This window comes from Aulonocara sp. 'chitande type north' Nkhata Bay, linkage group LG14, assembly GCF_057382095.1.
Source record: "Aulonocara sp. 'chitande type north' Nkhata Bay isolate Kocher_YH1m ecotype deep benthic linkage group LG14, A_spYH_male_GT1.1, whole genome shotgun sequence".
Classification (NCBI taxonomy): Eukaryota; Metazoa; Chordata; class Actinopteri; order Cichliformes; family Cichlidae; genus Aulonocara; species Aulonocara sp. 'chitande type north' Nkhata Bay.
Window position 1 is genome coordinate 18,286,546 of NC_141357.1, and position 16,758 is coordinate 18,303,303.

General features: G+C 38.0%; 2 protein-coding genes and 1 long non-coding RNA gene across 3 annotated transcripts; 2 read left to right on the plus strand and 1 right to left on the minus strand.

Annotated features, from left to right (window-relative positions):
• The first annotated feature begins 1,158 nt into the window (after positions 1 to 1,158).
• On the plus strand, positions 1,159 to 2,916 carry chordc1a (cysteine and histidine-rich domain (CHORD) containing 1a). The gene is made up of 3 exons (XM_086261353.1): positions 1,159 to 1,385; positions 1,486 to 1,552; positions 1,784 to 2,916. Exons 1-3 carry the CDS (start codon positions 1,185 to 1,187, stop codon positions 1,921 to 1,923), a joined length of 408 nt encoding a protein of 135 aa, XP_086117479.1. The 5' UTR covers positions 1,159 to 1,184; the 3' UTR covers positions 1,924 to 2,916.
• On the minus strand, positions 2,372 to 16,367 carry naalad2 (N-acetylated alpha-linked acidic dipeptidase 2). Its single transcript, XM_086261352.1, has 20 exons — positions 16,150 to 16,367; positions 15,484 to 15,589; positions 14,824 to 15,010; positions 13,674 to 13,775; positions 13,457 to 13,582; positions 13,175 to 13,255; positions 12,917 to 13,022; positions 12,091 to 12,184; positions 11,824 to 11,919; positions 11,279 to 11,364; positions 10,941 to 11,060; positions 10,779 to 10,861; positions 10,642 to 10,705; positions 10,486 to 10,553; positions 10,294 to 10,385; positions 8,867 to 8,957; positions 5,210 to 5,474; positions 5,021 to 5,102; positions 4,763 to 4,855; positions 2,372 to 3,387 (listed from the first exon to the last, which is right to left on the minus strand). The coding sequence occupies exons 1-20, from the start codon at positions 16,229 to 16,231 to the stop codon at positions 3,198 to 3,200; spliced, it is 2,214 nt and encodes a 737-aa protein (XP_086117478.1). The 5' UTR covers positions 16,232 to 16,367; the 3' UTR covers positions 2,372 to 3,197.
• LOC147314428 (uncharacterized) lies at positions 5,846 to 8,801 on the plus strand. The gene is made up of 4 exons (XR_015124664.1): positions 5,846 to 6,020; positions 6,556 to 6,602; positions 6,973 to 7,065; positions 7,699 to 8,801. It is a non-coding gene; the product is annotated as an uncharacterized LOC147314428 (long non-coding RNA).
• Positions 16,368 to 16,758: the final 391 nt, after the last annotated feature.

Here is a 16,758-nt window from a genome sequence, read left to right on the forward strand (position 1 = left end):
TTATATTATTGTTAATAATAAATTAATTAAAGCAACAAAACAACCTGAAGAGCCGGTTCGGAGCCGAAAGAGCCGGCTCTTTTTAGTGAGCCGAACCGAAAGAGCCGGATCTCTAAAAAGAGCCGGAAATCCCATCACTACTGCTCATTGTCCTATTTTTTCAAAATGCCCGCTCTCTTTCCCAGTGGCGCAGTTGGTAATGACACGGGTCTTCAAACCAAAGTTCGTGGGTTCGATTCCACCTTGTCAACATTTTTTTCCCCTACAAATTAATACACTGTCACAGACCAGTAATTCATATTCATCATTTATTACAATTCTGCAAACTTTTATGATTTTACCAGCTATTCTAATATGGACCTCACATTCTTGTTAACACTCCATGGCACAAATACTCTTCCCTTTAGGCTCTGTGTATGTGCGTGTGTATCAATATTTCTCCCATTTTAAAGTATTACTCCTCCATAATTGTATTTCTGTTAAATCAAAGTACTTTTACTACATCTTAGTACTTCTGCTCAATCATAGTATTTTTGCTAAATCATAGTATTTCTGCTACTTTTTGGTACTTGTGCTAAATACAGTATTTCTGCTAAATCATACTATTTCTACTATATTATATTTTTCTTTCTAAATATAGCATTTCTGCTATATAATTGTATTTCTGCTATGTTATAATATTTGTGCTAAACCAGAGTATTTGTGCTGAAACAGTATTTCTGCCAAATGATCGTATTTCTGTCAAATTATAGTATTTGTGCTAAAACAGTATTAATTTAAAATTACAATATTCATAGTTCATCACAGTGTCTCTGGTAAATCACAGTATTTCTGCTATCTTGTACTATTTTTCTAAATCATAGTGTTTCCGTAATGCTTAAGTATTTTTGGCTAAATATATTCTTTCTGTTATCTTACACTATTTCTCCTAAATTCTTGTATTTTTGAGAAGTTATCATGTTTCTGGTAAGTTACAATATTTCTGCAAAGTTCTGCTATGCTATTGTATTTCTGCCAAGTATTATGTTTCCTCTAAGATATTGCAGTTCTGCTAAATTATTCCATTTTAGCAAACTTCTTTTGCTTCTGCAAAGTTTTTACAATTTCTGCAACTTTTCAGCTTTTTCAGCTAGTTTTTGCAGACAGCTTCAGCTTAAAGCATCCACACTGCATTTTCACAGGAAATGCAAATTTTTCAAGTTAACAAATGTTATAGTTTCCTGATGATGATCATCTTGTCTTTCTCTGACTCTCTCTATCTCCAGGGGACGACGGTGATGCCGTGTAGATTTGACTGGCACCAGACCGGCAGTCAAGTTATCATCTCCATCTATGCAAAGAACTCCTTGCCAGAGCTCAGTTATGTCGAGGCCAACAGCACCACGGTAGAAACCACAAAGACATGTTCTACCTCTCACATATACACCCCATCATATCTCTAATTATGACTAATGTTGGTAATAAGTAATTCTCTGATTGTCCCAGGTGAACATTCATGTAATGTTTGAAGGAGATAAAGAGTTTGAACAGAAGATCATTTTATGGGGGGTAAGTGACCACCTTGTGTTTCATTATAAACTTTGTTTGTGCTTTAATATTAAGCTGTATTGCATGATCACTGTTGATTTTACTTTGACTATTGTTAAATGATTAATATTAATATAGCAGCACATGTTTTTGGAAAGTTACACATTTGGCGCCCTCCAGTGGTAGTAACGATATAAAATAGAATTAAAAACCTAAAAGACGCCATCCCTTTTCTTGATCCTATCAGGCTGTGGAGGTAAAAAAAACAGTGCGGTGAACCTGTTGGCTTCTAAGATGGAGGTGTCTCTTAAGAAGGCTGAACCAATCACATGGGCCCGTCTGGACCTGCCCTCCCTGCCACAGAATCAGGAACAGGAGGACACCAATCACACATAGGACACTCAGAGCTCACTTCCAGCTTGTTTCCCTCTTTAGTCTTTTGTCGCCTGTGTGTCTGTCCTTCCCTTCAGTAGTGTCACTGTGGCAAATCTGATTTCTTTCACTTGACCTCCTTTTAAATCAAATGTTTAATGTCAGACCTTTTATTAAAAGTAAACAGATGAAACCTCAAACCTTGCACTAACACTGGCAATGTACTGTAGCTTTAATCAAGGCTTAAGGGATATAACTGTGGTTAGGCAGCTTATTTATCTAGCCACATGGATGAATCAATTTTAGTCTTAAGTTATCTCTTTGATATTTTTCTCTAATCCCAAAAAGATTGATTCTGTTCATCTGGATTTAGCGTTTTCAGTGGCAGAAACATTTCAAGTCACTTGGATAAGTGACTCGAAACTTATCCAAGTGACTTGATAAGTCACTTATCAAGTCACTTGGATAAGTGACTCAAAATGTTTCTCCCACCGGATTTCCTTACCTGGATGATTGAGCATGCATCAAGACATTTTTCTCTAATGAGTATGTGTTGTTGTCAGCCTCCACAATATGGAATTCATGTGTTATTTCTGTGCATTCTCTTTAGGTGTCCTTATACAAAAATCACACAAAGAAGTCACAAAAGATATTTATGAGTGTAAGAACACCAATGTTGTTTCCAGTTAACACAGTATCAGATTTATTCACCCTAACTGTATGGATTATATTTTATATTATTATTTGTGAAATTATTGTCATATTTTTGCCTTTACACTGTAACTTTTCCTGATTGTCACTTAAGCTTTTTTTTTTTTTTTTTACAACTGTTCGAATGTCTGGGCTTCATTGCCTCGTAATGTCATCCCTTGTATGTCATAACTTTGACAGCTCAGCGTTTTAAACATAGGATAAATGTTTGACAGTGTTTCCACAACATGAGATCATTTTATCATGCAATAAACTTTGCTGTGTACCTTTCATTTGAGTAAATTTGTCAAAAAAATCTGCGTGCATAACTAAAATCAGTGATCTTTGTGCCCACATGTGAAGAGTTGAGTGGACTTGTAATCACAAATATTATTACAAAACATTAAAAAAACAGATTTATTTGTGGAGCCACATCATAAAACAGAAACCTGAAAAAGTACAAAGATTTCTCAAGCTTTGATGAAGCATTTCACATTGTTCTGCAGGTCTAGGTGTTCTGGAAAACATCCAGATAAACATGGATTCCCATGTGTGTTGAACTGGAGATCTTATAATTGTCAAATTAATTACACATTTTTATATTGTCTTCATGCAGGCGGTGTGAGGGTCATGGCAGCAGCGTGGACAGTGAAAGCTGCTATGCTGATCTGACGCTTGACTTCCTCCCAGGCCTTTGCTGGGTCAGCTGAGTTCTGAATGTCAAATAAAGCATCATAGATCCCAGGGAAAGACTCCCCTGCATATTTATTGTGGCTGCTGGGAGCAAAAATCACATGCCTGAAAATAGAACAGATGAATTAAATGGAAGTGTATCGTTAGGGGAATGCACTCACTGGTATTTCAAGAGAAATACATGTGTGCTATTTTTGAAAAAAAGAAGTTCAAGAGTGGGAACAAGTAAAGAGGACAAGAGTCTTGACATCTACTGCCTCTCACAGTCAGCTGTGTTTTCAAATGTATAAATCTGAGAAGCAGTCATGCATACAGTTTAAAAGGATCAAAATAATATTTAAAATTTGTTTCAGGAGCCAAGAGTCTGAAGGACACTGTAGTTATCGTGTAATTATTAAAATATAATTATGAATGTTTATAAAAAGAGTGACAGCTGTCTGCACGAAAACATCACATGACAGAATTTATAAATACTTCTAAAAAATCTAGAAACTACTACACAGTATTTGTGCCATTTAGCATTTTCTTTTTACTGTTAAATGCACACATAGGATGACTAAACCAAGGTAAACTTGGCTAGTCTTGGGTTTAAAATATCACATTTAGAAAAGAGTGAAATTTTCTAATGTACAGCATAGATACAGAATATATTCAGTGACAAGGACCACAGACGAAGCAGTTTTAAAGATTATCTGTCTTGTGAGGTACCCAGTAGCACAAGTGTTTTATTGGAGACTCATATGACATAGGAGCCCATCCCAAAGTGTACTTTGAGACTGGATCGGTAAACCATAGAGCTGAGCTGCACTATGTTTAAATTCACAGAAATAGAGGGTGAAGTGGACATCCCAGAAAGCCCAATGAGATGCAATGACTGTTACACTTTTCTCATAATAGCTGTTTTCTCAATTTAATGCTTCGTAGTTTCACATGTTATGCCTTGTAAATGTAAACCAAAGAAATAAATCATTCTGTTCTAAGCAGCCACAGTAAGGTGGTGACAACACTAACAAGGCTGCTCAATCTTGAGAAGCTGCAATTTAAAAACGTTGCTACTGCATAGACTACTGCTTTGTGATGTATTAGTTTTAAGAAATCTTCTTTTGGCTGCTCCCTTTAGGGGTGACAACAGCAGATCATCTGCCTCCTTCTGCCTCCATCTCTAGTATCCTCATCTGTCACACCACCTCACTGCATGTCCTCTTTCACTACATGCTTAAATCTTCCCCATCATTCCTCTCCTCCCCAGAGCATTGCCTCCACCTGCCCAGGTATTCTCAAAGAATAATACAATGCTACAGACATGTTTTGCAAAATTTGTGAAATTTAAAAAAAATGAATTAATCTAGATCAATCTTACTGCTCATAATAATGCTAACTCAGTCCATGCTGCTAACTAATGGGCAGTATACTGAGGTGTAGCTGTAAAACAATGCAAAAAAATAGAAAAATGTTTTTTGTGTGTTTGTGAGAAACTAACCTGTAGAAAGGTCTGCCAGGTAAGCCCAGAGGGTCTATAAAGGCTCTCTCCAAGTACATAAGCTGATCATTCATGATTCGTAGCTGAAGAGGACTGCACATACAAAAAAATACTATTACACCTCCATCTGAATTTCACTACATGTCAAGTCTCAAGACACATTTCAAGGACTGTATACAGTAGAAACATGCAGAAAAGTATAGTGAAGCTTTTGATTAAGACGCCTGAAATTTTTAACACGTTAAACACAATTCGTACTCCGCTTTGTTGAGAGTCTGAAGGCGCTCGTGGAAATCCCTGGCTGCAACAGTGAAGTTCTCGACTGCAGAAAAGAGGGAATCTAGAGAAAATAGATACAATTAAAAAGTGTGCACCACATATACTGTGACAGCACTTCTGCAATCTTTCGGTCATGACATTATTGTATTAACAGTGACCATAACTCACCAAATGACACCTTATACGTCTCCATTTCCACTAAGTTCTTCTGGGCCAGCTGTGCTATGCTCTGTGCATATTTCCTCAGTGAATCTGCATACTCATTAACATCCAGAGGGAGCAGCTGGGAGTCAGCCAACAGGAAGATGAGTGCACCTCTCACCTGGGCCACCGCCTGAAGCCTCTTAAACGAGGGGTCGTAGAACTTCTCCACGATCTCGAAGGTTTCATACACACTGTGATAGACTGGATAGCTACTGTAGCGCTCTGTTTTCTGAATAGACACATAAAATACTTCACCATGAGTCCATGCTTGCTCACAGTTACTTAACCTCTACAATAAAGACCCTTCAGTCACCTCTTATTCTCACTAAGATACTCCACCCTTTGGTAAAGCCAAACTTTCAATAACATCGATCTTGAATAAAACACAGTAGATTTACATTGTAGTAGAAAATAAAAATGCAAATATAAAGAACTCTGGATATACAAACGCTTACACTATGAATACAGCAAAAGCATATAGCCATATACACTCAAAAAAGTGAAATTTGGTGGTTATTGCATTTACAACACTCTAACATGTAATTTGAACACAATGAATTTATGTTTCTAAGGTGAACGTAATAAAATCATATAAGATCTACAAGAAATTTACCAACTTAGCGCCTCTTAAATTTATTCTTGTTGATATGACATGATAAAATCTAACAAGAGTGGTTAGCTGCCTTAAAGACTCGCGATATCACAAGATCACGTGAGATTCTAAACAACAAGAGGCAGGAAAGCACATGGTTTGCTTCACGGTCATCTTGGAAAGGTAAGAGTGAATCTATCTTCATCCATCTTGATGAAAATACTTTTTGCACAAAGGTATCATTAGTTTGTCGATTCTTTTCAGTTCTATTTATTCACATTTGTTTTTTTGTTTTTTTTTAAAAAAATCTGTTTGTTTATGCCATTCTAGCTAGCTAACACGTTAGTGCAAGAATATAGCACAATGTCATGCTAGCATGATAGCCCAATATGAAAGACTTAGCTACTCCAAATATAGATATTGTTTATAACTTAACCTCTGCACATAAGCTAGTTTGGCTCTACCACAGAGACTGTTGTGATAAATTTACATTTTACGTGTGGGTTGTTGAAATTTGTAAGTTTGTAAGTTGCAACTGATGGACAGTGGTTTATTTAACAATTTATGTGTTTTTAGTACACTGAGGAGGAAAGACAAAACATGAACAGATATGTTTTCCTGTTTTTTAATTTTTTTGAAATTTAATATTTTTCTACTTAATAAACTTGGAGACTTGCAGTTCCCTCCTGTAAAGATAATAAATGTTTAATCTTATCAGGTGGTGAAAGGTCTGGAGAGCTGGCAGGCCAGTTCATCAAATTCATGGTGAGCTAATATTTTTCTTAAAAATTATCACATTCCCATGTTAAAAATGTAATATATTCATTTGTAGGTGACATATAGTTTTGAGACCAAGAAAACATTGCATTCTGATTTTATGTACACATCATCTAAACTTTCTTGAATTGGGGGTATGGCATGATTAAATTAATACACAAATTACAAAACAATATTAAAATGACAGACTTGTCTAAAATGCATAAATACTATTTGAAAAGATTAAGACCGTAAAACAATAGCCTCTGTATTTCTCACAAATTCCTGGTAATTCAACTAAAAGCTCTTTAATCCCACTGCTAGGTCGTTGAGATGGATTTCCGTATATATTTGTTTTTTTCCCCCTCTGTGTATAAAGACTGATGCTGTTGAAATCAGAAGAGAATACATCGCCAAAGGTCTTTGCGTGTACCTGAATGAAGATCCTTAGAAGCTGGTGAAGAATTACCTGGTATGTTAACTTGCCTGTATCCTTAACTAAGGAGATGATCAAAGATAAGCTTGAACTACATACAAAAAGTTTCAGGGGATGGGGTTTTCCTATAAATTACCGGTGGCTGTAAAAAATACCTTTTAAAATAGGAAAAGTAAGAGCTTTAAGTTTCTCACTGGATACTACACACACCATTCTTGAGTGTTTTATACTATCATTATTATAATATCATTATAATAACCTCATTCATACACACATTCATACAAGATTTTTATGTAACATTTACACTTCAATGGATGTATCAGGAGCAACTTGGGGTTCAGTATGTTACCCATTGATAGTTTTAGTATCAGATTAGAGAAGCCAGGTATTAAACCAGTAGACAACTTGCTCTACCTCCTGTGCCACAGTCACCCCTATCACAAGATTTTGAAAGACAGGACATTGTTGAGGTATTGAATGAACTTCTCATGAGTCAGGAAAAATATCGGGCAGTCATTTTTGATTACATTTACATTATTATAAGGCTTGAATGAATAAAGCTTTTAGGTATTTTACATTAATGTAAAACAGATATTTACTTTTAAAACTGTTTGCAATGGACATTAGTGAGAAATCATTATCTTTTTTTTGTTTGTTTTATTGTCACAGGAAGTTGATAAAAAGCATCGCCACTGCCATAGCAGAGACAGTCTTTGGAATCTGTGTCATTCGGTCAGAGGGTGCGGAGCCTGGCGATGACCCTCAGGATGTTGTGATTGTTCTAGAGGGGGTGGAAGTGATGGGTGAGTTGGGCAATGTAGTTTTTGCAGTGACAATGTTGCTTGGTCTGGTCTATTCACTGAACCTGAGCTACCCTCTGGAACTCAGGTACACCTTTGAGGTCCTGCAGAAGATTCTTATGGAATTAGATGCACACGAACTATCCAACAGCACACAAAGTACAGGTTCTCAAAACACTATTTTCTCGTTGAGAAATGTTCCCATTACAACAGCTACACCATGTATCTGGACCATGAACCTAAAATAATTGCAGATATTTTCTTTTTTGAAAGTGCATCTGTTGACCTTCAAAGTAGTTGTATTGGTCATCGAAAAATCACCTGCTTCAGCCATTCATTGTTGTTAAAAAATTGTTTTAACAGGTTAACTTTCCACTTTGTCCACTACTTTTTTTCTGTTATGTAACTTGTACTTGCATTTCATGTATTCTTTATACATTATGTGAAATTTGCTATAAATTCAATAAATTGGAGAAAACAAAAAGATGTGTATGACAAATTTTTATTTACCTTTTAGATGTAATAGTGAAATGTATGTTAACCAGACTCTAGACTTTGTTAAATGCTCCAAAAAATTACTCTTTAAATTAACTTAAAATAATCATGGAAAGAATTTCCACGTGATTAAATTGCTTTCTATTAGCATTAAAGACTTGTGTTGGAATAACTTAATTTGTATGAGTTGGTTCAACTCAATTAACTTAAGCTGGGACCAAATTTAGTAAATTAGTTGGAGAAAACCTACTGAATTGAGTTGGAACAAAACTCTTTAAGTTGGATCAACACTATTAAAATATATTGGATCAAAATGCAGTAAATACGTTGATTCATCAATCTTTAATTAAGTTGATCCAACTTGAGTGCATTAAGTTGGAGTAACAGAATTGCATAATGCTAAAATAAAGCAATTTAATCACGTGGAAATTCTTTCCATGATTTTTTTATGTTCATTTAAAGAGTTATTTTTTTGAGTGTACCTTAATTGTGCTAAAAACAAATAACTATATGGATAAATGTGGGAGTGCAGCATGTCTCACCGTGTTCTTGGTGTATCGAGCTCTGCCTGAAGCAATTCCCAGACGGATAAAATAGGCCTCGAAATCACTGCCTGACCCAAGTTTACTGATCCTACGAAACACCAGGATTGAGCCATATAAATGAAAAATGAGTGAGACGCCTCATATTCAAAATTTAACTTAACCTCCTAAGACCCAAACTCTTCCATGGCATGCATTTTTTTTTTAAATTTGGGCATATTGGGACCCAATGTATGTAAAAACAAAGAATCAGCAGATTTTTTTAACCTGATTTTTGTTTCTAAGAAAAATGAGAGCCACAAATGAGGATATTTGTTTTAAATTTTGATAAAACAGAAGCAGCATAATGTCCTCGTAAATGGATATCAGGCCCTTGTACTGCAAAATTTAGTATTTTGGTCTAGACAACCAAAAATGTGATGTCCACATATGTGGTCCTAGGAGGTTAAAGCTAACTTACAAACACTAAAAGACTAGACTGAATAGATACGGCTTTTAAGTAGAATGCATATGCACTCGTTGGACATTTTATAAGGTACACTTTGCAAAGTACTCAGTTTGACCTTCTGTCTTCAGAAAAAATTGCTTTCTAACATGGAGTGTTATCTTTCTGGAATCAACCGTCAGAATCCCTTTTTTTATTAGCATGATCAGAAACAATACTCAGGTAGACTGTGGTGTTTAAACGATGCTCTGTTGGTACTGAAGAGCCCAAAGTGAAAAATAATGTCCCCCACATAATTACATCATCACCAGCCTGAAATGTTCACAAAAGGCCAAATCAAGCCATGATTTCATGTTTTTAATACCAACTTCTGACCCTACCATCCATCCAAACAGCTAAATTTAGACTCATCTGACCAGCAAACATTCTTCCAATCTTCTACTGTCCAGTTTTGGTGACCCCATGTTGTTAGCTAACATGACTCACATCTGGTGTGGTCTTCTGCTGCCGTAGACCATCTTCTTTATTAAGAATTCATTTATTGTGAATCTTGTGCATACCTTGGTTGTAAAAAATGGTGCTCTGAGTAACTGTAGCCTTCCTGTCAGCTGGAAGCAGTCATTCGCCTCTGATCCCTGCAATCAACAAGGCACTTTCTCCCAGAGAACTGCTGCCCAGTACATATTTTCTCTTTTTGGGACCATCCTCTGTAAACCCTAGAGATGGTTGTGTGGGAAAATCCCAGTATATCAGCAGTTTCTGAAATACTCAGACCAGCCCATCTGACACCAACAAACACACCACATTCAAAGTTACTTAAGCTTTGGAAGGTTGTCTACATGCCTATATGCATTTATTTGCTATACCTGTTCTGGCCGGTTAGTGCGTCTTACACAATGTGCCCAAATGGCAACATTTTTTACTGTTGCTTATTAATAATAATGCTTATTATCCTATTTTGTCTAACTTTGTAGCTTTCTACCTGGGTGCATCACGGTCATTTGTCCAGTTGTCCCTCTTATGCCAGCTCTTATACAGAGATACTCCCTCTTCTCCTTCTTCTGGACTGGGTATCTGCTCCAAAACATGAAAACAGATGACCTCAGGGTCGACAGAAGAAGATGCTTGGACAAGCATCATATACTCAGATCTGTGGTAGTTTAAATCTGTCCACCTGCTTCGTGATGTCATACACCAAAGTATGCAGTGATGGAGTGCAGTCAACCCTCAGAGTGTACATACCTGGAGTTTAAAAAGACATTTACACATACAAATAAAACCAGAAACAACCTGGCACTAAGTCATTTTTTCAACAGAAAAGCATTCTCACCCTCTATTGCAGAGTCTGCATTGATGTAGGCCACAGCTCTCTCCTGCAGAAGCCTGGCATTATCCTGACGAGAAGGGTGAAGTGAGATAATTCTGTGTGTTTTAAATATAGTGTGTGTACATTTGCATATACGGTACCTCTGCCCATTCTGTAGATCCCAGCAGTCCAAACTCCTCTGCATCCCAGCTGGCAAATATTATAGTCCTCCTTGGCCTCCAGCCTACACACACAAACAGATGTCAATGAATCCTGAGTATTAATACAGTAATTATTTCATTCACTCACTGGGAAAATCATACCTGTACTTAGCAGCCTGCCAGCACTCCTGACAGTTTCATGGACCACTGCTGCGCCAGACATGGGATCGATTCCTCCAAACACCCAGGCATCGCGGTGCCCTCCGAGAATCACATACCTGTCTACACAAACCCACCAACAGCACATGTAGCAAGAGATGTTAAATAAAAAAGACACTAAGTCACTGTTTTAATGTCTCTGAACAGACAAACAAACGTCAAGCTGTATTTTCATTCCTATATGTCGTACTGTATCCAGACATCGAATTTGTTTGTGTATCCACGCTGCGGTCTGCACGTCAATGCTAATTGTGTGATGCAGAATGAAGGGTTTCTGGTACCTGGCTCCTGAGCTCCTCTAATCTTTCCAATGACGTTGTAGATTCTGGTTACCTGGTTGTTAGTGTGGATGTTCATACGCACCTTCCTGAGAGAGGCAGATTGAGGAATGAGTGATACATGCAAAGGTATTAAGACACAAACAGACCAAAATAATTTAACAGGAAATGACTGGTGCAAAAACCTGGGGATCATGCCTGGGGTATAAGTTTCAACACACACAAAATGCTATTATTTAAGTTTGTTTTATAATGAACAACTTTAAACTGCAGCTCAAAATTTAGGTCTGCTAGGAACAGCTGATTTGATTTGTTGTGTGCATTTAGTTATGTCTCTCACACACAGGCGGTACAAAGGCCTCCATTGTATTTCAGTTGGCTTGATGCCACTGGGTCACAGAATGTGAACAAGAGCAACAAAAAGAAGAGACAAACACTAAAAACAGACTGGAGACTGGACTGAAGTAGCAGAGGAAGAACAGCCAGTGGGAGAGGAAAGGGGTTTAGTATGAAAATGTGAAGGATTTAAGCTTTAGACAAGAACTTACTGGCTCTTAAATTCATCTGTAAAGCCTGGGCCAATCCTATAGGAGACGTTCAGAGCTCCCTTCCAATTGTTGGGTGGAATCTCTCCTCCCATGTTACTGTAACATGAAAAATTATTTACAAATTCACTAGCAATGTCATCCAGGGGCCTCCAGTGAAATGTATCATTTGTTACCTTAAACTCCAGATGGAAGTGAAAGTGAAAACAATGCTCTAATAAATTGGTCATTATTACCAAGTGTTTGAAATGGAAAAAAAAAAATTCATACTTCAGAAGACGAAAAGCGTCGTGGAAGCCAATTGGATGCACAGGGATTTTGGGAAGTCCTACTCCATCCTCTGGGCTGAATCTGTAGGTGTATTCTGCAGGAGAGGAAACTATGTTGTTAGGTAAACTCTATGTAGAATAGTGGTCAGAAGTTTACTTATAGTCTTCATGGGCATAAATATTATGGTAATTTGGGGCTTTGAATGATTTCTTTGAACTGTTAACAAAAAAGAACTATGTGCACAAGTTTTAAAATATCTTGGATTTTTCTAATCTAATCTAATCTAATCATAAACTCAAATTATACACATAGGGTCAAAAGTATATATACTGTACATCCCCACTAATATTTGGTTAAATGTTTCTTAGCAAGTTGTTCCTCAACCAGATGCGTTTGGTGGCCATCAACAACTTTCTGGTGTAATTCTGGCTCGATATTGGTTGATTTCTTGGCACAGACTCTGCCTTTAAGCATAGCCCATACAAGAAAAACAACAAATTTAACTGAACTTGATCAGTTCTGATAAGAGAGTGGTCAATTATCCAGTCATAAATATGGCAGAAACTTGTTGATAGCTACCAAAAGTTTCTAGTTAGGGTCCAACTTACGCAACAGTTAATATATTAAATACTTCTGACCCTGTACGTGAAAGTTTGAGTAACTGTGTGAATTAGAGAAAAATTCAAGATCACTTAAAACTTGTATACCTAATTCTTCTTCTTTAAAGTCATTAAAGGTGCTTCAAAGAAATCATTAAAAGCCCCAAATTACTATGACATCCATGCTCATGATGAGAGTACAGACTCTAGCGCATGGCAGCGCCCACCTTTAGCAGGGTACCCTGGTGTGAGCGGGTCTCCTGCTCCATTCAGGTTGAGAACATTTCCTCTCTGAACTCCTCTGCCAGGTAGGTTCCAGCCGTCGGGGTAGGGCTGCAAGTAAACAAATTCTAAAATGCTAATTCTTACATTTTTGTCCTGACGTGCCAGTGGTCAGACTGTGATTTCAAGAAAAGGTTAATCACAAATTAATTGCAGTTGTTTGTAGATATTGTCACTGCATCGTGGCTTTTTAAAATTCCCACCTGGATTCCATCAGCCCAGTAATCTGCTGGGTCTGAGAACATAATGATCCCTTTTGCTCCGGCTAACACGGCGTTCTTCACCTGGCAGACAGACAGGGTGAGAGGCAGAGAGGGAGCTGTGGGTTATTTTGAAGAAAAAGTGTCATGTTTCTTCTCAACCAGTCATCACATAATCAGATGACTGATGTGACGCTGACAGAGTGCATTAATCGCTTAAAGATGAATGAAAATTTAAACATTTTTGGCATATTTTGAAATTTACCAGGAAAACACTTTTCTTACCTTATTGCCTCTGAATATTTTTCCATATCTGACAATGACAATCTTCCCTGTCACATTGATGCCCATCTCCCTTTGTAACTGAGAAAAGTCTTCTGTGCGACCATAGTTGACATACACCAGGTCCCCCTGAAGAGAAACAAAGGAGAAGCAAAGGCCTCGGGTGCCTGTTTTAATATTATAATAATATAATTGTTCGTGTGTACACATGTTTGTTTACCTCAGGCTGTCCTTTGGCAGAAAAAGCACTGTATGGAGGTACGATGTTGGAAATATCTTCATAACCCTGTGGAACCGGCTCAGCCAAGGAAGTGTTAAAAACCTGAGAGAGTAAAGACAGACGAGGCTGAACTAAACTGGATTAGAACAGCTGAGGAAACTCTTTCCTCGCTTCCATCAGAAGCTGGTCAGCTGTGAACTCAGCTTTGATCTTGTCAAAAAGTAAAAACACACGACAATGGTTGTCTGGACTAGATTGCAAAGCATCTAAAAAAGAGCAGAGTTAACCAACACAGAAGCAGAAGCCTCCCTTTGATGTAAACCATAAGCAAATACACCAACAGCAGAAAATAAAGGATGACAGTATAAACTGGACGCTTTTGGGTCCTTATGTATATAGAGCACAGGACCACACGACTCCTGCTTGTTATGGTGTGAAGCACCTCTGTCGTACAAGCTCAATCTGACTTCCTGAAATAATTTCCAGGCTTCAGACATTTAGCTGCTCTGATTGCTTTTAAACTCCTTAATGCATCCAAACCAGCTGATATACAACAGTGCACCAATACTGTTTTTCTGTGTTGTATCATTATCAGACACTCACAGAGGTTTATCGCACACCGAGACCTTAAAAGGACCTTGGACTCAAACAAGTAAGTCTTGCATTTCTGTGGTGAAGACTATCAGAAGGGTGGGGGAGGAGAGGAGAGGGGGGTTGAAGTAATATGTTACTGTGTGTCTTTTCTACATGCAGTCAGCAACTTTGTTACCTCTCCAGATACAGTGAGAAGTAGTAAGAGGTCTGAACGTTCAAATGCATGGGAAAATCACAAGAGGCTTTTTATTCTTGAGGTGGTGAAATGGATTAGTGTCACTAAATGTGTCCCACTGTGTGAAGTACAAATGAATCCAAAGTGGTTCCACTATCTGAACACAAGACATGAAAATGGTTGTTTTACAGACTATGAAATGAAATGACTATGACTTCCATCCTAATGCTATAAAAACAGAAATATTGCACCAGACACAAGTAGAGGTTTGGGGAGGTATGCATCATATAGAAAGGTTGCACAACAATTTGCATGCTGTCTTTTTGAATCAATGTTGCATCAACATGCACTTTCAGTACACATTTTTCCAGCACACTGTACCTCATTGCCAAGGTGATCAACAATTGAGATGTAATTTGGTTGTGACTCATTGGGATAGGACAAGAGGACATCATATGGCACCATCTCCACTGAGTCTATTCCAAACATCTGCCACTCTTTCATGATCTGCTCCGCATACTTCAGGTTCTGCTCTGTGCCTGCCAGGTGAGGGAGTTGTGTAAATTTCCTGTGGAGAGGATGCTGATGGTTACAGTGGCACTGTTATGTGAAGAATAGCACCTTGAACTGAATACATAAAAAATAAATGTAAAGAAAATTATTACATGCATTCAAGGCTGATACATGATTTCACTTGAACGCAACATGATGCACATGCCCAGATGTTTTCACTCAACTGAAACAGTTCATGTTGCTATAGTTCACCTTCAGGTTCTTTGGATCAAAACTAGACTTCACAATAAAAAACTAAGTATTTAGTATCCAGCATGATTTCAGTACACTTTGCTGGAGTCCTCAGAGGTCTCAACAAACCACCTGGCACACCATGTTAGATTTGGGTGAGTCAGTGGGATGTCAGCGCCATGACTAGCACTGCTGTGTGACTACAAACATTGGAGCAGAGGGGGTCAAAAAGTCAACAGAGACCACTGCAAAACAGATTTACACAACAGATTTAGTATACTGGTGATCACTTTTTACCTGAGATGTTCTCTGATCTTATCTGCCTTCATTTCCTCCAAAAAATCCTTCAGGTAATGGCTGGAATCCGTGTGGTTTTGTGTGTTTGAAGGCTTTGCAAACCAGCCTACACATAGACAAATAGAGCACAAACAAGCATTGAGTGAGTTGTAACGGCATCACTTCTCTTAAGAAGCGAATTGTTACCACACACACTGTTATGTGTTTAAAATTGTTAGTTTAAAGAGGAAATAGAAGGCTATAGATGGACTATACTGGTTGTATTGGTGCTTGACAAAAGGTTGCCAATGTTATATTGTAAGGTTCGTTGGGTTTATGGAGTGAGTGTTAACCTGCTGTGAGCACAAAGACGTGAAATCTGTCAGTATGGTGACACTCAAGCTCTTCAAACTGTGCCATCACGAAGGGCACTAAGTACTTTAACAGTTCACATTAATCATTTTAGACAAATTCACAAAAACAAAACAAAAAAAAGCTTTATCTCCTTAAGCAGTGTATTTATTTAAGTCATTTAATTAACTCTCTCTGGTTTCTTCATTAATACCAGGACAGCTATGCTGTTGTTCCCCCAATAGCATTAGAGACTTCATTAAAAAGGAACAGAAAAGCACGCAGGCAATATCAATCAGTATACAGATAAAGCTAGGGTTGGCTTTACGAGCTTACCTATGCAGAAGCCCAGCACGAACAAAACTGTCACAATCACAATCCACTTGATCCACCGAATCCACCTGCTCTCTTTCCTCATTTTAAAACGGCACGGCTCCAACTTTTCCACACACGGACACAACTGACTCCACAGGGCACGCTTGCAGAGATAGCGATAGAGAGTAATTTGTTTGAGAAGTGCACAGCGGGGGAATGGCAGAGTGAGGTGGAGTGTGATACACAGAGAGGGAGGGAGTGTGGTGGCTGACTGAAAGAGGCGGTGAGTGAAAACTTGGACAGGAATGCAAAGAAGAAACTAGTCATTAATGCTTGGCTTTGCCTGTGAGCTGATTGCTGTGCCGTGCACCTTGGCTGTTCCAGTGCTGACTCAGTTATTACTCAGTATAAAACAAGATAGCCACTCTGGATACTGTTTTCCTAGTGGGGGGTGGGGGTTAATGACACTAGTGGAGAAAAAAAGCAGAGGTTGGCTGAGTGAAAATGGAATAGCAGATACTAAATCACTTTCGGTCATGGGGGAAATTTGTAGGGCACTGAACACTTCTAGTCAGCAGACACTGATCCAGCTGAACAAACTTTAGCCCAGCATGCTCTTTCTGAACTCTC